Source organism: Salvelinus namaycush, chromosome 3 (assembly GCF_016432855.1).
Source record: "Salvelinus namaycush isolate Seneca chromosome 3, SaNama_1.0, whole genome shotgun sequence".
Taxonomy (NCBI): Eukaryota; Metazoa; Chordata; class Actinopteri; order Salmoniformes; family Salmonidae; genus Salvelinus; species Salvelinus namaycush.
The window spans coordinates 64,628,975-64,650,049 of NC_052309.1; the positions used below are offsets into that span (position 1 = coordinate 64,628,975).

At 44.8% G+C, this 21,075-nt stretch overlaps 1 protein-coding gene across 1 annotated transcript in view; it reads right to left on the reverse strand.

Annotated features, from left to right (window-relative positions):
- Positions 1 to 235: 235 nt before the first annotated feature.
- The window catches only part of LOC120034839 (neurabin-2-like), a 52,148-nt gene continuing 31,308 nt past the window's right edge, over positions 236 to 21,075 (reverse strand). Inside the window, exons 3-11 of the mRNA XM_038981490.1 lie at positions 12,644 to 12,776; positions 11,321 to 11,441; positions 11,103 to 11,207; positions 8,342 to 8,477; positions 6,336 to 6,479; positions 6,123 to 6,176; positions 5,772 to 6,001; positions 644 to 740; positions 236 to 458 (exon numbers count right to left, since the gene is read on the reverse strand). Of these exons, the coding sequence (XP_038837418.1) occupies positions 405 to 458; positions 644 to 740; positions 5,772 to 6,001; positions 6,123 to 6,176; positions 6,336 to 6,479; positions 8,342 to 8,477; positions 11,103 to 11,207; positions 11,321 to 11,441; positions 12,644 to 12,776 (1,074 nt within the window). The 3' untranslated portion in view covers positions 236 to 404. The remainder of the gene's footprint in view (positions 459 to 643; positions 741 to 5,771; positions 6,002 to 6,122; positions 6,177 to 6,335; positions 6,480 to 8,341; positions 8,478 to 11,102; positions 11,208 to 11,320; positions 11,442 to 12,643; positions 12,777 to 21,075) is intronic.

Here is a 21,075-nt window from a genome sequence, read left to right on the forward strand (position 1 = left end):
TAGGGGCTGTATTTCCTGGTTAGTTATTTTACAAGTGATTAGACAAAAAGAAGAGCATAGAAGACAAGCGACCTCCTTCACAGATTGATCAGTTGGGTAGTTGAATGTGGTTCAATGCAACAAGGACTCCAGGTACTGAATAAGGAGCATATTGGGATTTTTGACGCGGCTCGAAGCAAATGACAGACATCAGTTTAAAAAAAAAAGAAGTATTCAATTTTCCCTCGCAGGTGACTTTGAACCCCCCCACCCCCCTTCAAACCGCTGCCCCTGAAGTCTTCCTTTCTCCATTATTTTCTTCTTCTTTTGTCGTTCTTACAATCCGTCAGGGACAACGTGGATTGGAAAAAGGATGGCCCAAGTGTGAAGGCATTGCTCCTCCTTTCCCTCTCTCTGCCAGAGGTTTAGGAGGGATCCGAGGTCTTCAGAGCATCCACCTTGGTCTCCAGGTCTGTGATCTGAGGAGAGGACAGAGAGTGATGGAAGGGGCTTTTATTACACACAAAATGTCCAGGCAGAATGATCATAACTCAGTAGCATCCTCTTGCTATGCATCTTGATTAACCAAAGCAAAATGTCTTACATAATTATTGAGAATTTCATGAAATGTTTCCACATACAGTAGAACCTAAATATACAACACCTTGTCCTGGAGGTTGTCTGCCTCTTCCTTATGAGTGGCCTCTGTCTCCTCTTGGGCTCTGCGCTGAGCCGTCTCCTTCTTCAGATACTCAATCTCCCTGAGACACAAAGCGTGGTTAGGCTGAATCCTGCACATCCATCCTCCTACAAACCCGAGAATCCGATTCCTCTACCTCCTACAAACCCCAGAACCCCTCATTCATTTTCCTCCTACAAAACCCAGAAACCCCCATTCCTCTCATCCTCCTACTAGTGCTGAGCATTAGTGCTTTTTTGAGGTTGGTTCGGTTTCGGTTCGATTATACAAAAATTGTTCACGGTTTTTGATTTTAAAAAATGGGGGGTGGGGGGGGTTCAAAACCAAAAACAGTGAACATTCAATTGCCAAAACATTGAAAACAATCCATTGTCTCTGTCAGGTCCACATTGGGAAGACATCAATAGAATTACTATGAAATAACTCAATATATCAGTTGTGTATATTATTTGGGTTTTATTTTATGACTTTATTATTTTTCATTCAGTCATCTCATCTCAGGCAATAGCAGCCAGCCAGCCAAACAACCATCCAACGTTATCTCGGTGCTCCCCATACTGTACTATCTGACGAACCTAGTAGCTGTAGCTGCCTAATAGCTGGCTAAGTATGCTGTCTGACAAAAATCATTTTACTAGTTCCGTTTCCGTCAGTCAACTTCGGTACAACACACAATGGGGGAGTCGCACTCTCATGACTTCAGTTGAAGGATCTACAATCACGCCTGACAAGGCCAACCAATGAAATCTGCGCCTCGCTGGAAGCCCTGCCTTCCATAGGTGATAAGCGTGAGGGTAGGAATCATTCTTTCAATTATTCCGCTCAGTGTGAATAGGAATGATTCACGCTACTAAAACAAACTATTTGAAAACGAGACTGCCTTACGTTGCGCCAAATAAACTGTCCCATAGTGGTAGAGTGTGCTCATCCTCTGGAACTTGTGTGCTAAACTATTTGTTCTCATTAGTTTTCTAATCACAAACAAGTATTCTTCAATTTGCTGGTGCAATGAGTAAAATGGCTAAGAAAACACACGAGGCGACGATGGCTAAGCCGGGTTGTGGTCGAGATCATGCCCCCAGTCATGTGGTTATAGTATTTCTCTGAAAGATACCTACGATCTATGTGTAGTTTGTCTCAGCTTTTAGGCGGCCCTCGCTTAAACTAGTCCGTGTGCGCATTGCCACATACTGCGTACAAACTCACTGGAAAGACGTGAAGCATTCTTGGGGGAAGCTTGGAATTACCGATAGACTTTCCTTAACCGGATGCTGGTGTGTGCCGACCCCCCCCCCGCCATAATTCCCCCCTTCTAATTTCCTTAATTTTGTGGCTAGAATCAAATAATTTCTGTGGCACACATCAGTCAAATACTTTCTATAGAACAAACTTCACGTCAGGATAGGCAACCGAAATGAATCATTAATGTATGTGTGTTATATTAAACAGAGGGAGTAAGACGTAGGCAAGCAATAAACATTTCAGAACAACTATGGCTGAATTATTATCCTTACACTTTCAAAAATACTAGTCGAATAAGACATGGGAGAGATGACGAATTTTGGCAAAGAGATTTATTTATAGACTAATACAAAATTCAGTAGCTGATTTAGGTATGGGCGACATGGGCAGCCGCCCAGGACGGCATCTTGCCGGGGGCGGCACAGGGAGTGCGGGCGCGGCAATGAAGAATGCGAAGGGGGGGAGATTTTCGGCACAACACCTGGGACAGAGGTGCCGGAGATGGATTGGGTGGTCGGAGAAAATGTCTTGCCTGCCTGGGTGTCGGGTATGCGGTGGTTGCCTGCACCCAACCTGGCTCCTGTGTGCTCTACTCGAAGAGAGAGTGTGGCCAGGTTCGCTAACTCACTTTTGTACATCGCGCTGGTCTGTACAATTGACCTTATTTTAGCGCCCAAAAAACGTAATACTTCCAGATCAACTGTAATACCAATACCATTGTAAAGCACAATTTCTCCCCTTTCCAACAAAATCAATGACGAAACCTTCATGATGCCGATCTCTGCATGATTCAAGAAGACAATGAGCTCCGTTGGGTCTTCTTAAAAATGGCGGGTGAAGAAGCGAAACCTATTGCGTGATAGTGAGAGTCATGATAGCTTGCAGTGATGACGCATAAAAATGACTAGGTATCCCCCTATCCCTTTCTTGTTTTTAAACGGTGAGAGAAGTGCTACACCTGGCGGAGAGAGGCTGTAACACGGAACCCATACCGGCTGCGTGCGCGCGCTATCGTGCATACATTTATTTTGTCCCCCTACACAACGCGATCACCACACACATGTTAAAATATCAAAACAAACTCTGAACCAATGACATTAATTTGGGGACAGGTTGAAAAGCATTAAACATGTATGGCAATTTAGCTAGTTAGCTTGCACTTGCTAGCTAATTTGTCCTGGGATATAAATATTGAGTTGTTATTTTACCTGAAATGCACAAGGTCCTCTAGTCCGACAATTAATCCACACAACCGAATCGATTCGGTCAACCGAATTGTTTCTAGTCATCTCTCCTCCTTCCAGGCATTTTTCATCTTTGAACTTACACTTTCATAGTATTACCACGACAACCGGCAAAACAGTTTGTCTTTCAATCACCCAAGTGGGTATAACCAATGAGGAGATGGCACGTGGGTACTTGCTTCTATAAACCAATGAGGAGATGGGAGAGGCAGGACTTGCAGCGCGATCTGTGTCAGAAATAGGAATGACTTCTATTTTAGCCCTTGGCAACGCAGATGCTTATTGGCGCGAGCGAGCGAGCAAGCAATAATTGAATAACATGGATTTATAAATTTTTCTTTTGCAACGCTCGCGCACGCGACGTGTCCTGTCTGGTCAGCATGTAAGACAGAATTAGTTGCTTTATGCGTGTACGTTACGCCATGACACGTCACAATGTAACGTACAGAGTCGGAGGGGTCAGTTTTTATTTTATTTTCTCCAATACTATAGACCCATTACCATGTCAATCAACGCTTGAATAGAAATGTAGTTCACACCCCAAATTTTGATGTCAACACAGTCGCTACAGTCCCTTTAGTTTTCTTTGCAGCCTTGTTTGAATGTCGCGGTTGCGCACATTTGTACGGAATGGGGTTAGCGTACGTTACACCCTACCGCCTGTGTCTGCCTCGGTCAAGCATCGCTTGCCTCTCTTCCCAGACTTGTTGATGGAGAGTCCGGTCCCACCTCGGTTACCCAGTCGCAGATGTGAGCTAGCTATTACTAGCTATTCCTGCCTCTCCACAGTGGAGTTGCTGGGGTAGCTCTTTTGTTTAGTATATGTAGAGTTAAGTTGCTTGGTTATTCTAAAATGGAAAATGCTGCGGTCAAAGAGGCTAGCTAGCCTAGCTTATGCTAAAAAAAACTCCTGCCTAACGTTGGCTAGCATGCTTAACTTCCGGCGAGTGAGACTTAATATCTTTTCCCCCGGCGTTATAGTAACCTCATCCCCATTTCCCTCTGGAGTTGGAGGGAGTGAAGGAAACAGTGCCAAGGCGAAAGCCATGTCAAACGGGGTGATACGTCAGCCATTGCCAGAGCCCCCTTTGCCCATAAAGGGTCCGGGCTTCATGTAGGCTATACAGTCTCACGGAAGCACAACTCATGTTGGAAGCGTGTTTAATGCTGCCCCCTCTGTTACCCTGCGTTCCATGGGGATCAAGAGGTATATCAATCTCCCCAGGGTAACAGTGACAAGTTGGGTCGCCCCTCCCCCATAGGTGGCTCATTACTGGGAATTATTGTGGATTCCTGCCTGTAGCTCACTAGTCCCTATGAGGTGTTTAGTGATACAGGTTATGGGCTCTCTAGGCGATTAGTGGGTTGTTGGTAGCAGAGTCAAAGGAACGATCAGGGTTTGACGCGATCATACTATTATCCCACATGCAGTCTCTGGTTCATATGAGCTGTCTGTCTCCAGCTCAACGCTTTTCATTCCTGGGATTTAGATTTAATTACGAATCGCCCCCGTCTGTTACAACAGAAGGGGTCTGTTTTTCAGAGCCGTCTATCCCATTCCCAGCTAGATTACAAGGCGCTTTGGTCGCCAGACCTATGACTGGTCGGTAGGGTAACCTCTATGATAAAGTTTTCCCTGTCTATTTTTTATGCGTGCGGTCCAGCGCTAGATGCCAGTCGGTTACCAGAACACATCTTACCGCCTAAACTGACAGACGCTCGTTGTGACAACAGTACTTCCAAGTGCCAAGGCCAATTAACCTTGGCACATAACCGGAGCCTGTGAACCTTGGCACATAAACACCGTTTTTTCAACCGAGTTCCAGTGTTCACTGGTGTTAAAAGTGTTGTCTCCCATATGCGAGTTTGATGAAAAGTGTTCCTTCATGTTTAGACACACGGTTGTCAAGAGTGGTGGAAATGGAAGTACAACCAATCTCTCCAAGTCTACAAGGTGGTGTCTCGCCACTTCAGATGTCACTTCACGGGAGTCTCACCGTCTGCTCCAACCAATGGCGCAGTGTCGCCCTGGATCATGCCAACAGTGACGTCAGGTTACAGGCTACAATTTGTTGTGCTACCCCCACGCTTCTGCAGCCTCATCACGTCGACTGTTCCCGAGGCCTCAGTGCTCGTTTGGAGAGAGGAAATATACTCCCGTCTCCAATCCGAGTGATTCCTATGTCGAAGATCCGGGACTGCTGGTACAGCTGGTATTCCTGGTTACGAAAAGGGACAAGCGTTTGAGCTTTGGTGCCAAGATAAAGGACTTGTTCCTTTTCAGTACTCTTTGTCTCAGACTGGCCGCCCGTTCCTGGGCTCAGTGAAGAGTGGAATTAAATTGAAGGAATTAATCTGAGCCTCACGTTTATCACCTGTGGAAGGCGGGGCTTCCAGCGAGATACAGATTTCATTGGCCTCGTCAGGCATGATTGTAGATCCTTCAACTAAAGGAATTTAAGTAATTGAACCGATGTAGGTCGTTTTAATAACAAAAAACCTGCAATTTCAGTTACTTGCTCAGCACTACCCCCTACAAACCCCAGAATCCTCCATTCCTCTCCCTCCTACAAACCCCCAGAACCCCCCTTATTTATCAGCCTTACTTCTGCTGGTATTCCTTGATGAGGCGCTTGGCCTTGCTGTACTTGCGCTCCAGGGTCTGGTACTGGGCCTGTGTCTCCTTCAGGTGTTCGTCCACCGCCTGACACAGACTCTGGGCCTCCATCCAGTAGCCCTCCAGCTTCTCCATGCGCTCCTTGTTCTCCCGAACGCTCTGTTCCAGCTGGGCACGCTCCATGCGCCAGCGCAGCTTGTCCTGCTCTGAATGCGCCAGCTACATAAGGGAAGAAAGTGTCAAGTTTACTCCTGGACTGTGTGTTTTAGTCAAGGGTTAACGTGGGCCTGTGAAACCAGTCCTATGTTTGTTGGTGGATTGATTTTGGAGCAGGGCTAACCTTTCTCTTCAGCTGTTGAATCTCAGCCTGCGTGACAGCATGCTTTATCTGTAGCTATAGAGGGAGAGAGAGGTAAAAAAAATGTACCGCCATGGTTCACTCCAGCACAATGTCTCATCTCATACGCTCTCTCAACAAGAAGTTGAATTGAATAGAACTTTTTCTCCATTTCGAGACGAACATTTGCCTTTGGCATCAAGCCTCCCTGCTCACCTCTTTGAACTTGTGGGCCATTTTCTCAGGGTCCATCTCCATGGGGGAGAGCATGTCCTCATTCTCCGCCAGGTCAAACACCTCTATGGCGTTGGGGAACATGGGGCTCATCTCCTCCTCCTCGTCCGTGGCATACTCACCTGTCTGGAGGACATTGAGAAGATTCAGAGTATATTCACAATATATTCAGGGAGTGCATATAGACAAATTCCTGTCATGTCTCGGTCTTGTTGTGAACCAACAATGTCACACAGTCACCATACCTGCCTATGTAACTACCATGTGAAGTAAATACATGGTTTCACCAATGGGAAACCAACGTTTTTTGGGGTTCCTCGCAGGATAGGCCTCCATTTCTATTTCTCATCAATGTTTTCCCTCTACCCTAAAATGGCCACTAGATGGTAAAGTTGAGCTTAGAGGAAAAAGCCATCCAGGAGTAGAATGCTAGTGGGCCAGAATTGACACCCTAGAATTGGGCAACCACCATTTTATGTTTACCAGGGAAGCCTGTCAAAAGGCAAAGCTTGTCAGGGGACTCCGTAGCTGCAGTGACGGGAATCTTTGCTGAGAAATAGTTTACATACAAATTTGTCTATAATCGTTCTGTTGATTGATGCAATAAATCCCACTATACTGTACCGTCTATACGGACCTGGTGAGGTCAAACACACACACACACACACACACACACACACACACACACACACACACACACACACACACACACACACACACACACACACACACCTCTGCTTGAAAGTCCCCCTTCACACACACACACCTCTGCTTGAAAGTCCCCCTTCACACACACACACTGAACTCCAACACACTCACTCCTAACACCTCCCACCTCACGCACACACAACACAAAGACCGACACACAGCCATTCCATATATTCCTTAAACAACAGCCGCCTGGGACAAGCCCCAACAAAGGTTTCCTAACCTTGTCACACCAATGAGTCACTCTCTCTGAGGGAATGCCACACACACCCACAGCCCCCCCGCCTATCAACCCTGGTCTGTCTGCCCGTCTGAACCCTCCCAGTTGGACCAAGCATCAAAGCCCTGAACGCGCCTGTCACAACAACACTGTCTGATGTGTCAACTCTCCAAACGTGCTGAAAATGTTTACACTGTTTGAACGTTGCATAGCCAACCAGAGTTGGGGGAGAGACGAACAAAGCACGGAGACTGAGGGATTAGCCGGAGTCACATAGGACAACGCCATCAAACGATGCCTACCCATGAAAACAAGACCAAATAACAACTACTATTCATTTTTAAACAGATCAGAAAGGACGTGTATGTTAACTGGTACGGCATCTTTAGCAGGAAATGACATTGATGCAGGCTCAGATCTGTTGGGAGGGGGGCATGTTCTGATGGGGAGACACAGTGTGATGGAATACCAGACCTGGGTCGTGGCATCTGGTCCGTACTTGTCGGTCTTTCACACCCAAACCGAGACATCTATTGAACATGATTGAATTTAACAAGGAGACGGATTCAATTATTCAAGCATTTCCTCTCCATGGAAGAGACTGAGGGGAGACAAGGAACTGAGAAAATTGCTGGGCTGGGCTTCATGCCACAACGCTTTCCCCTACCGCCTCTGTCCTTATTCAGCCCCTTTTCAAAGATCTGAGATGACTGGGCAGGTATAAAGCACTGTGTGCACCTAGGTTCCGTCACATTGCTTACACCTATCCAGTCCTGTTAGATCAGTGAAGGGGGAGGTGAACAAAGAGTGTTCTTGCTAGAATTTCTAGTTGTATTATTCCATTGTGAAGGGAGCCTGATGGAACATCTGTAAGGGTTTGGGGAGGAAGTGCTTCATTAGCGCCATCTTGTTTTGTCATATTATTGACTGACGGAACGAGCGAAGATGTTGTGGATGGGCTGAAGTAATCTTTTTGGGAACTGGGAACTAGTGGTCAGAAGTAGTGCACCATAGAGGGAATCGGATGCCATTTGGGACACAGCAATTGTGAGCCCCTCACCTCCTCGTCCTCCTCCATGTACTGGCTGTAACGCTGCTCCATCATCTCTTTCTGCCAGCGCTCCTGCTCCAGGGTCTGCTGGATCAGCTGGGCCACCTCGCTCTGCTCACCGGGCTTCTCTCGGCCAATCATGAACCTGCATGGGCAACAACGACCAACGGGGTGAGTGGGAAGGCATGTCTGTCAAGGAGTAGCCAATGGGAAACCTAGGATAGGGTTTAGTGGGTAGTAAGGTAAACCTAGGGTAGGGTTTAGTGGGTAGTAAGGTAAACCTAGGGTAGAATTTAGTGGGTAGTAAGGTAAACCTAGGGTAGGGTTTAGTGGGTAGTAAGGTAAACCTAGGGTAGGGTTTAGTGGGTAGTAAGGTAAACCTAGGGTAGGGTTTAGTGGGTAGTAAGTTAAACCTAGGGTAGGGTGGTTAAGTTTAGGTCTAGTGGTTGCAACGTCAGAAGATACACAGTAGAATATAGATAAATATGCTTATAATCATAGAAGGACCATACTGTAGACTTCAAATAACACATCAGTTACATTTTCCACGAAAATAGCCCCCCACAGATTACAAACAAGTGCAAGCCAGGGCAGCAACATTTGATGGGGAGTGAAAATTACAGCTTGTGCCTGGAAGGAACATGACACTCACTGTACATGGATGGATGAGTTGACATTGTAACGAGTAGAAAATGTGATAAGATTATGCTGAGGGAGAAAGACAATTCAGTGAATAAGTGTAGCACGCCATCAGAAGATTGTGTCTGAAATGGAACCATATTCCCTATTTAGTGCACTACTTTTGCCCAGAGCGCTATATAGGGAATAGATTGCCATTTTAGACACAGCCTTTTTCTATGTATCACAGAGAATAACAATGAAATAAACAAAGCATGAGAGGACATGCATGTTTTATAGAATGAGTGACTGAAGCGTCTACAGAGTTATCCTGTTGCACATGGGACCCTTAAGACCGCGACACCAGTTCTGGCTGTCACACGTTTGTCCAATGGAATGATCGAGCGGGAAAGACCTCAACTGGACGGTTGCCTGGGGATCATTTTTCACACCCAAGCATGTGTGCAAAGCAGCCAGATGCACAGTGACACGTAAGACAAAGGAAACCACGTCGCTGTAGCTAATACCACGTTGTACTAAAAGGGATTCTTTCAACAGAACATCATCTTCCTTGATGTTGGTGCACTAGACAATATGACGAAAACAATCATGTCTAAATGTATTCTAACGTGATATATTTTTGTACACCTAATATGGTTCACTGCAGAAGAAAAAAAATGGCATTGATCATTACATCATAAAAATCCCTGAAGTGAGATTTGAACTAACAAACCTCTGGTCACCAATATGTATCCCTGCCTGAGACTAGACTACCACACATGCGCAATGAGACCCCAGAGAGAGGTAGCTACATCATTCAACATGACTGCTCGGCATCACTGTGGCATTCAGTGTGGGCGGGGGTTTCGTGATGAGTGTGTGAGGGTTAAGAACCCACTAGGGTGCCCCTTTCTTGCCTGAGGAGAAATAACTCCGTGGTGGTCAAAGGGAAGGAAGAAACGGTGACTAGGAATCTAACCACTATGTGGAAAAGCCAAGCTGTGCACGGAAAAAGATGTCAAGCAAATACGACACCTAACCTCTCCAGCGTTTTCAAAACAAACCACGCCATCTATTTGCCGCGACTATGCTGAAGCATATTTACCAGAGAGACGGCGCTTCTAATTTTGGACCACCTGTCCGTGCAACCAGTCAGCAGCCTGTGAGGGGGATCGACGGATGTGTTAATCAATGAATATTCACAAGCTCAGAGACACGCTCCATCCAGGATGTAGGACATGAGGCGAAGTGGAAAACAACCAGGCCTTGTCTGGAACCGTTTGTACGTGTGAATCTGCAAGTATCCCCCTGCCACCATCTGTACAAACCCATCCTACCTTGGATGAGGTCATACACCAGCATTCTCCAGAGAATTTTGTCTACAGACAAATCCATTTCCTGGATTTTGATTAAACAGGGGGTACAAAACTGAACAATAGGTGGCAAATTCACTTTGAACAAAGGTGCTTCCACAAGGGGAGACAAGAGTCCGATTGGGCAGGTGATAACATTTCTGGGGCATCCCTCCCTCTCTTCCTCCCTCCCTCCTTTGATTACAGTCCGTAGTGTTAGACAGCAACCTGAGCTTGGTCCGAGAATCAGGTTGGACCAGGCTGTTTTATAAATAGCTTCGCCGCTCCCTCACCGACACCGGCCTCTCCGCTATCTCCCTGGGATCCAGGCTGATGTATTCAAATCAGGCTGTCCAATCTCTGGGTGGCTGTGATGTGAAGACATGGAGAGACGTCTCTGCTCGCCTAGCTACACTACAGTCAAACTGCCCCGCCAATTAACACAAGGACCCCCACAGGCAGTTAATAATGCAGGAGAGAGGGATGAGAGCGGAGGGATGAGGGGATTAGAGGTGGGAATGGGGAGAGAGGGATTCCAATTGTGATCCAGTCTGAAGGGAGGTAGAGTTATGGTACTTGGGAGCAATAGTGTGTTTGGTTCCCTATCACCAGTCTTTATACAGTTCTGTATCTAGACCCCCTTCTCTCCAATCCCATGCTTAGTTTCTCATAACAGACTTTGTCAGGGTACTGTTGAACCATATTTGACCAGAGTGCAGTAAATACACTATAGATACTGTACCAATAGCTTGATGTTGAAACAAAGTGTTTATTGACAGCTATTGAGTGAGGGTTCTTACTTGACAGTGCCGGTGGTGTTCCTGAGGACGGAGGCAGCAAAGGCCTGGGTCACGCCCACCAGACTGGTCCCATCCACCTCCACGATCAGGTCATTCACCTGGATCCTGCAGGGGAGGGAGGGAGAGAGTGATAGTGAACAACGGGAAAAGAGGATGAGGAGCAAGCGAAAAAAAAAATCATTTTGGGATACACTGCTGAAACACAGATTGTTCAGAACCTCTCATCTCGGTGTGCAGCTCCTCCGTCAGTGACCGTCTTGACGAAGATGCCCAGTTTCTCCAGACCCATGTCCGCCCCGGCACCCATGCCGATGATGCTGATCCCCAGACCGTCCCCATCTGTGGAGAAGAGGGGATAGGAGATAGGAAATGGGGAAATAACCTCATAAATATGAGTGTCTTCCCAAGACAAACTTCCAAAAGGACTAATTCAAGGTAAGTTGGAACACTCAAGAAAAAAAGAGCAGAGATTGATTTATTTTGCTCCCTTTAATCCATCGTTGTGTCTCAATGGGCCACTAGGCTAGAAATAGGCACTAAGTGCAGTGGTTACTGAGGAAGACGTCAGCTTGACGTCGAAACGTCATTGACCTGTTCGCATCCTGTACAATGGATTAAAGTCAGCAAAAATACATCACTCTGCTCTTTTTTTGTTGAGTCCTCCTTTTGGAAGTTTTTCTTGGTAAGCCATTCATGATTTTTGGCATGGTTGTTAAGCACCCCTCCTTTCCTTTGTTCGCTGAAGCGAGAAGGCCCACCTGAACTCTAACCTCATATTCTCCCTTCCCAATGTAAGGAAATACTACGCCACTTTGAATACACAGGCATTATCCGTATTAGAACCCAATTAGCCACTGCTAATCTAGTGTAATATAAATCCAGTAAGGAGATAACAGGCGACTCTGGATTCATTAGTGACCACTAAGGTGTTCGCTCGTCATGCAAATATATGTGGCTAGCAGATTTGTGAGGGAAAAGGTAAAGGTTACTTAAAGATTTCAACTAGCTAGTTGAAGCAATTCGAGCACCCGAGTGGCGCAACAGTCTAAGGCACTGCATCTCAGTGCAAGAGTCGTCACTACGGTCCCTGGTTCGATTCCAGGCTGTGTCACATCCGGCCGTGATTGTGAGTCCCATAGGGCGGCGCACAATTCGTCCGGGGTAGGCCGTCATTGTAAATAAGAATTTGTTCTTAATTAACTGAAGGTAATATATTTTTTATTTTTTTATTTATTTAATGGAAACTACAGACTTCACTGAAAATGTTTAGCTACTAGTTGTAGCTTTAATAGTTACAGTTAAATGTTTACAATTAATTCTCTCTGTTTATGTCTTTCTGTTGTACTGGTTTATGCTATTGAACTCCAAAGTGACAGTCGTGTGCATACATTTTACCTATGTTTGGGCCAGCGGGAATCAAACCCACGGCCCTTGGTGTTGCAAGCCCCATGCTCTACCGACTGAGCCATGCAGGACTAACAATATACTGTGAGGTTCAGTAGGGTTCTGTAATGCTCTAGAAGATTCCACCACGTGTCTACCTTTCTCCAATTCCACAGGGAAGAGGTCCAGTCTCTCCACCCTCTTCTCCAGCTCGTACTCAGCCGACGCCGCCATGGGATCCACGTCATCATTACGCCGGTCGTAGTCCTCGTTGGAGTACGTGGTGAACACCTGCCAAGAGAAGACAAAAAGGTCATAGGTCAGCTCGACACTCACCAACGCGCAAGGTTTACACCACAACAGGTTTCCCATAGAGAAGACATGTCCTCTAGAACAGTAGTGCATCCTCAGTTTTCTTCTTGTCATGTGAGCCATTACATACCTTAGAGAGCTATTTAGAACTTATCTGAAATGTCCAGATCAACTAGCCCATGTTTGCTAATGTTTTTTTTAGCCCATAGATGTTGTCATTTTTTTGTCACTCAAATATCACATGAACACATATTAGACGTGGCAAAATTTATAGAATTGCGAGAAAATGTGCTTTAAATCTGCAACATTTCCTTTGCGTCCCATGACAAAATGTGGAGAATTGCAGGAAATACGCTTTAAACCTGCAAAATTCTCTCCAGCCACAAGAGGGGTGTGAACAGTTTGTGTCATGATCTGTGCTTGTGCCCATGGAAATAGACGTGGCGCGTGCGCAGGCTGTTCCCCGATGCTGGAAGGGGGTCCCCGAGTGAAAAACTTTGCTCTAGAAAATGATCTACAGTCAGTTTAGCATGTTCACCACTAATGGTTAAGGATAAGACTACGGGAAGAGTAAGCTGATCCTAAATCTGTGCCTACAGGCCTCTACCCGGAGCAAAAAGGAGAGCCAGGCAGGCAAGGCGCTAACAGGGGCGGAAGGAGACGCCTCCAGTAGCCAGACAGACAGGGGTGGTGTTATATACGGCTCGCTGACACAAACACACACCCTCATGGCTTCTCGCTGAGCTAATGGCTTCGCATCCAACCTAATAAAGTCTATCTAGTTTAATGTGTGTGAGTGCGAGAGAGAGGAGAGAGCGTGTGTGTATTTAAGGCCTCTGTCCTCCCTCTGCAGCTAGCCAAATTCACTCTGGCAGTGAGAACATACTTCTGGGGGGGTGTTGGAGTGCCATGTTACGCTGGCAACTTGTGGGTGTGGAGAGCAGTGGTGAGGGTGCTCCAGTGAGCGGCTAGGTGGGGTGTATTTTAGTGCTACTCAGGCGATTTATATTTAACAGGGGGATGTATTTTTCATAACCTCCCGTTCTGCATTAGTGTATTAGAGAGGTGTCCGGGCAGGTAGGGGCGTTTGTTTGGTACATGTTCTGCTTTCAGAGAGATGAGGTTTAATATTTGATATGGGGTCATGCACGTGGCCGTGGCCACACACACACACACACACACACACACACACCGGTCATGGCGTTTCACATGTATTATTCATATCATAAATTGGGAGGAATCCTTTATTCAGTTATTTGATCTGATCCAGGGTTGCCATGACAACATTATTAATATGCATTTTGAATTCCATTGTAAACCCCCCCCCCCCCCCCCCCCCCACCAACTAATCAGATGAACAACAACAGCTCTAACCGAGTTATCCACAAGCATGCTAAGAGGGTCAAGTATAAATAAGGTGGATATCCTCTTGCTGAGGTTAAAGGATAAACACAACCCTCAACCTTTAGGATTTTGTACTGCTAGAATTCTAACCCCATATCCCCTTGTGGCCTGGTCCAATTCTATGCTATCTAGGCCCAGTGAGCAAAATATGCCCAAAGACATCTTTTCAACGTCTTGTGCTCATAGGAGGGGAGTAAAGAAGGTAGATGGGACACAGATGTGAGAAATAATTAAAAAGTAGGCAACAAGGGAATTGAGTTCATCAGCTGGTCAGGGGAGAATGTAATGAGCCGTGTGGTTTTTAACAGGAACTGGAGGTTTACTGTGTGAGAGGCAGAAGGAGAAGAAGCGAAAAGAAAACATGACAAACAAGGTTTTGGAATTCAGCATTGGTTCAAGTCCTCGAATCTCCTCCTCAAGGTTCGGCGTTCCATAGAGTGACACGAACACCGTCTGCCTCGTGAGCTCTTACGAAACGAAGCCGAGACCTGACACTTCAATTTTTCAATTCAATTTTCACTTCAATTTTCAAGTTGGTTTATTTGTCACATGCACAAGTACAATGAAATGCTGAAATGCTTAACTTAATAACTTGCAAGCCCCTCCCCAACAATGCAGGATTCAATATCAAAATAGTACAACTTTAAAAAAATGTTTTTAACAAAATGACAGAGACACCTAAATAAAGTGTAGGAGTGTGATGCGTCTTGTCAAGTGAAAGACGTCACCTTATCAGCCGCTCTATTCAGGGCTGCTAGTAGGTGTGTCACGTCCCTCTGCTCCAAAAAGGCAGTAGCTTCATATTTACTACTGTGCAAGCCAGATCACTAACCCTAGTAAATACCAACACCTGTTAGCTTTCTTTCACACCAGAGACGGACTACTTATCACAAAGCCACACTGAACCAAGCCCAACCGTAAATCAACACGATTTTAACTGATGAGGGCCCAATTTACATATCATTTGCATAACACCTCCCGAATGGAATATAAGCCGACAAACTATGCCTCTGATTTTACAGCTCATTTCAGCTGGTGAAAACCCAGCAGCGCCATCCAGATGTTTAAAAAACAGAAACATTTTGTCCTAAGACAGCTCTGGATAAGTTACCTTACACTACACCATAGCATAAGAAAAGGAACAGCCATTTCAAAGCACATTAACCAGAAGTGTGTTTTCGCATAATATCATATGATTGGCCCTATGTAGCAGCCAGCAAAGATCATTTTTTCTCTCTCCAGCTATTAGATAACTACAACCAGACAGTCTATGGATATGTCCCAAATAGCAACATTAAAGCAGCCCCCCGCACCTCTCTGATTCAGAGGGGTTGGGTTAAATGCAGAAGACACATTTCGGGTTGAATGCATTCAGTTGTGCGACTGACTAGGTATCCCCTTTCTCTTTCAGAAAGTATTCATACCGCTTGAGTTATTCCACATTTTGTTGCGTTACAGCCTGAATTCAAAATGTATTACATTTCTATATTTTTTCTTCACCCAATTACACACAATACCCCATAATGACAAAGTGAAAACATGTTTTTAAAAATGTTTGCTAATTTATTGAGTAAGAAATACAGAAATATCTAATATCTCTGTCTGTTGGAAAGCAGACTGAACCAGGTTTTCTTCTAAGATTCTCCCTGCGCTTAGCTCTATGCGCTATTCCGTTTCTTTTTATCCTAAGAAAACGACATAGTCTTTGCTGTTTACAAGCATACTCATGATGCAGCCACCACCATGCTTGAAAATATGAAGAGTGGTACTCAGTGATGTGTTGGATTTGCCCCAAACATAACACTTTGTGTTCAGGACATAAAGTTCATTTCTTTGCCACATTTTTTGCAGTTTTACTTTAGTTTTGTTGCCAACAGGGTGCATGTTTTGGAATATTTGTATTATGTACAAGCTTCCTTCTTTTCACTCTTACATTTAGGTTAGTATTGCGGAGTAACTACAAATCCTCAGTTCTCCTATCACAGCCATTAAACTCTAACTTTTTTTAAAGTCACCATTGGCCTCACAGTGAAGTCACTGAGCGGTTTCCTTCCTCTCCAGCAACTGAGTTAGGAAGGACACATATAGTATCTTTGTAGTGAATGAGTGTATCGATACACCACTGAAAGTGTACTAATAACTTCACCATGCTCAAAAGGATATTCAATGTCTGTTTTAGTTTTTTTACCCATCTACCCCTAGAAGGTGCCCTTCTTTGTGAGGCATTGGAAAACCTCCCTGGTCTTTGTGGTTGAACCTGTGTTTGAAATTCACTGCTCAACTGAGGGACCTTACAGACAATTGTATGTGTGAGGTATAGAGACGAGGTAGTCCTTCTAAAATCATGTTAAACACAATTATTGCACAGTCCATGCAACTTATGTGACTTGTTAAGCACATTTTTACAGTATTTAGGCTTGAATATTTAAAGTGAGAGGGATATAGAATGATTGGGTCGGTCAGAGAAAATAAATAAAACAAGCATAAAAATCCTTAAATATCCCATAGGAACTTTCTTTCGCAACCTTGTTTTTGACCTCTCCCTCCACACACATCAATCTCACTCTCTCTGCCTAGGAGCATCAATATTTTATCAAATGCATTGTAATCTTGACTCTGCTTTTCAAGAATATCTCACCTGAGCTCTCTCAAAGGCTTCCCCACTCTGTGTGAATACCATCACCATGGTCACGTGATGCCCGTCGCCATAGCAACCCGCAGCTTGGCAAATGTTAGTTTGACACCAGTTTCTCTCTCTCTTTGTCTCCCTCTCCCCAGGCTGCAGTCAGAGGGCAGTTTTTTCCCCAGTCTCAGCATCTCTCTCGGTCTAGACTTCAGGGAATTCATTTTACACATACACACAAACACTCACACGCTTTTTAAAACGTGCACGGCACACACATTTGAAAAACCCTGTGTGTTTTCAGTGTCTCCACTATCATGGCGTATTGCCCAGTTAAATTGTGAACATCGAATTAAGCTATTTGACATTTGAAAACGTAATCTACAGTAACTTTGACAATATGGCCCGAATTAGCGGAAGCTTCAATAATCAGTCAGAACATTAAAGATACTGCCCGCGCTCACTCAATATGAAAAAGCTGACCAGCTCAATGACATCTCTATACTAATCTCTATCTTCCTATAGAGTCAATTATGAAATGTGCTGTACTAAAACTATAATGGACAAAATCTAAGTAATGGCTTTTAGAGCTGTAATAAGAATGAAGACAGACACAGAGAGATATGTACTGTAGCTGTTAGTAGATCATAACGCAACGCCAGTATAGTGGGTTCGATTACTGGGACTACTCGTAGGTAAAATGTTTGCAAGCATGACTAAGTCGCTTCGGATAGAAGTATCTGCTGAATGGAATATATTACTGAACAAAAATATAAAGCAAAGTGTTGGTCCCATGTTTCATGAGCTAAAATAAAAGATCCTAGACATTTTCCATACGCACAAAAAGCTACATTTCTCAATTTTTGCACAAATTTGTTTACTTCCCTGTTAGTGAGTATTTCCCCTTTGCCAAGATAATCCATCCACTGACCCGGGTGGCATATCAAGAAGCTGATTAAACAGCATGAACATTACACAGGTGCACCTTGTGCCGGGGACAAATAAAGGTCACTAAAATGTGCAGTTTTGTTACACAACGCCACAGATGTTTATCTTTTCAAGTTTTTAGGGGGCATGCAATTGGCATGCTGACTGGAGGAATGTCCACCAGAGCTGTTGCCAGAGAATTTAATGTTCATTTCTCTACCATAAGCCACCTCCAACGTCATTTTTGAGAATTTGACAGTATGTCCAACCGGCCTCACGTGTAACCAAGCCAGCCCAGGACCTCCACTTCCCGGCTTCTTCACCTACGGGATAATCTGAGACCAGCCACTCAGGCAACTGATGAAACAGAGTAGTATTTCTGTCTGTAATAAAGCCCTTTTGTGGGGAAAAACTCATTCTTATTGGCTGGGCATAAGGGCATAATTTCATTTATTTCAATTGACTGATTTCCTTATATGAACTGTAAGTCAGTGAAATTGTTGCATTATATTTCTGTTCAGTATATTGGTATATAGGCCATATACCACAACCCCCCGAGGTGCCTTATTTCTATTATAAACTGGTTAGTGGTTACCAGCATGAAATACAACATGAGAATGAGGGCAGACTGAGAGAGCACATTCCAGATGACCTCAGAGATCCAGATATGACCAGTGGAAAATGAACGCAGCCAGCATGATTTCACAGCCATAAAACACCAGCCAAATGCAAACCAATAAAAAAAAAAAAAAACTCTACAGCGGAGAGTGAAGTTATTGTAGTGACTCAGGGTGGCTAAGATAGTTACAGTAGCCAACAATTTTCAGATAATGTATCCATGTAGATGTGCAGTTAGGCATGTAGTCAGGCACACAGGCTGACTACATTCACCAATGCTATATTGTCATCTCGCCAGAGACACACAATGGCACGGAGCAAAATCAGGCTAGCAAGCAGGCTACTGTATAGCACACAAATGTGAATAAATCATTTTGATAGTACAGTACGAGACCAAGTCTGAATTTTGGGCCCTGCTCTGGCCTTATCCCTAGCTGGCAGCTTGTAGTCCCCTGCCTGCCTGCCGTCCCCCTGGAGCTATACATTGATACAAGTAGCCAGCTGTGGCAGGGAGAGTGTCCGAATACCCGTACTTGCGTTCTAAATAGTAGACATTTAGGGTATGCAAAAATATAGCGTTTTATAGTTTGACATTTCGAACATTTAGTATGCTTTAAAATGCCAGGATGTCATACTCGTTTTGGCTTTTCATCTCGTAGAATTCCGCTGCACTCTATTGAGGAAGTTAATCGTCTTTCGAGATCCACGTGTTTGACAACAACTGATAATCACATAAAGCGACGCGCTGTACCAAAATTAACGAATGGCTGGAATCAACACAATTGTGCATTAGATTACGCATTCTCAGTAGGAGGAGCCTAATATGGTAATGTGTGTTGCTTACTGCATTCGTTCTTACTAAACAGTGTGTTCTAAATAGTATGAAGTAGGATTAGCACACCTTATGTAGCTTTAGTAGGGAAGACAGACTTCTTACACTTCCATGGACTAACCCGATTCAGGGGGAGACCGAGAGAAAGAAAGAAAAAAGAGAGAGGGTGGATAAAACAGATGCTCTGGTTGTTTTCAGTTTGTGGGAGCTGTTCTTAACAATTTATACAGGATCGGCTATTATTCCATCAATCTCCCAAATTATTCAGATGAAGAATGAGGGTAAATCTCAACCTAGATCTGTTAAGGGGAACCCCTACATTCAGCGGGTTACTTAGGGAGATGGGTAGAAAGTGCCCGCGTCCCAAACGGTCCTATGGGCCCAGATTAAAAGTATAGGGAATAGGGTGCAATTTGGGACGCAAACAGAGACAGTGAGGAATGTGGCTGGGCTGACCACTGTGTTTACCCATCTCCTGGTTCCTGCCTCTCAGCCATTCCACAGGATTTAGCTGGCATGTGGCTGGCACTACGCTAGCAGCAGCATAGCACGTTGCTAATGCTAACAGCATAGCAATAACAACCATAGCATAGCCTGTTCCTTCTCTCTCGGCTCTGCCCAGCTGTATGTGTACTTCAGTGGGTGTGGTGGCTGGCTGGAGTGGGAGTGGTGGAGGGAGAGTGAGACATGAGGTAACATTCAGAAGGCGAACACCACGGACAAATGTAGGTAGAAGCTCTGGCAGTCAGCAGTTTAGACTCCAGTGAGGCAGGGCAGAGTTTGTGCGTAGGTTGTATTTCACTAGCAGTTTTTCCTTTTAAAAAAAGAAGCATATGGTTTCATGCGCCTTAAGAGCGATGAAAATTGGGCATGCGGGCCGATGTTTGACACTGTTGGCCTGGTTACCATTGAACACACACACACACACACACACACAGCATAGCTCTCAGCCAGGCCTGTGTGCACAGGGAATGTGACTAGAGTATTTTCAGCATCCCTCACGGAGGAACGCCATATAAATGCAATCAGTTTGGGCAATAGGCTCATGCATGTGATTAAAGCATGACGCAACCCGCAGAGAGAGAGAGCATCCCGGAGAAGGCCGGCATCCCGGAGTCGCCTCTTCACTGTTGACTTTGAGACTGGTGTTTTGTGGGTACTATTTAATGAGGTTGCCAGTTGACGACTTGTGAGGCGTCTGTTTCTCAAATTAGACACTCTAATGTACTTGTTCTCTTGCTCAGTTGTGCACCGGGGCTTCCCACTCCTCTTTCTATTCTGGTTAGAGCCCGTTTGCGCTGTTCTGTGAAGGGAGTAGTACACAGCATTGTACGAGATCTTCAGTTTCTTGGCAATTTCTCGCATGGAATAGCCTTTATATCTCAGAACAAGAATAGACTGACAAGTTTCAGAAGAAAGTCCTTTGTTTCTGGCCATTTTGAGCCTGTAATCAAACCCACAAATGCTGATGCTCCAGATACTCAACTAGTCTAAAGAAGGCCAGTGTTATTTCTTCTTTAATCAGAACAACAATTTTCAGCTGTGCTAACATAATTGCAAAAGGGTTTTCTAATGATCAATTAGCCTACTTAAAATGATCAACTTGGATTAGCTAACACAACGTGCCATTGGAACACAGGAGTGATGGTTGCTGATAATGGGCCTCTGTACGCCTTTGTAGATATTCCATTAACTTCTTAGGGCTAGGGGTCCTGCTAGCGGGACAACTTCCGGTGAAACTGGAGGATGCGCAATTCAAATAAATAATATGTATTTTAAACATTTATGTACATATGTGTCTTATATCGGCTGAAAGCTTAAATTCTTGTTAGCTATTACATTGAAAACATGCCATGCGATTGTTTGAGGACGGC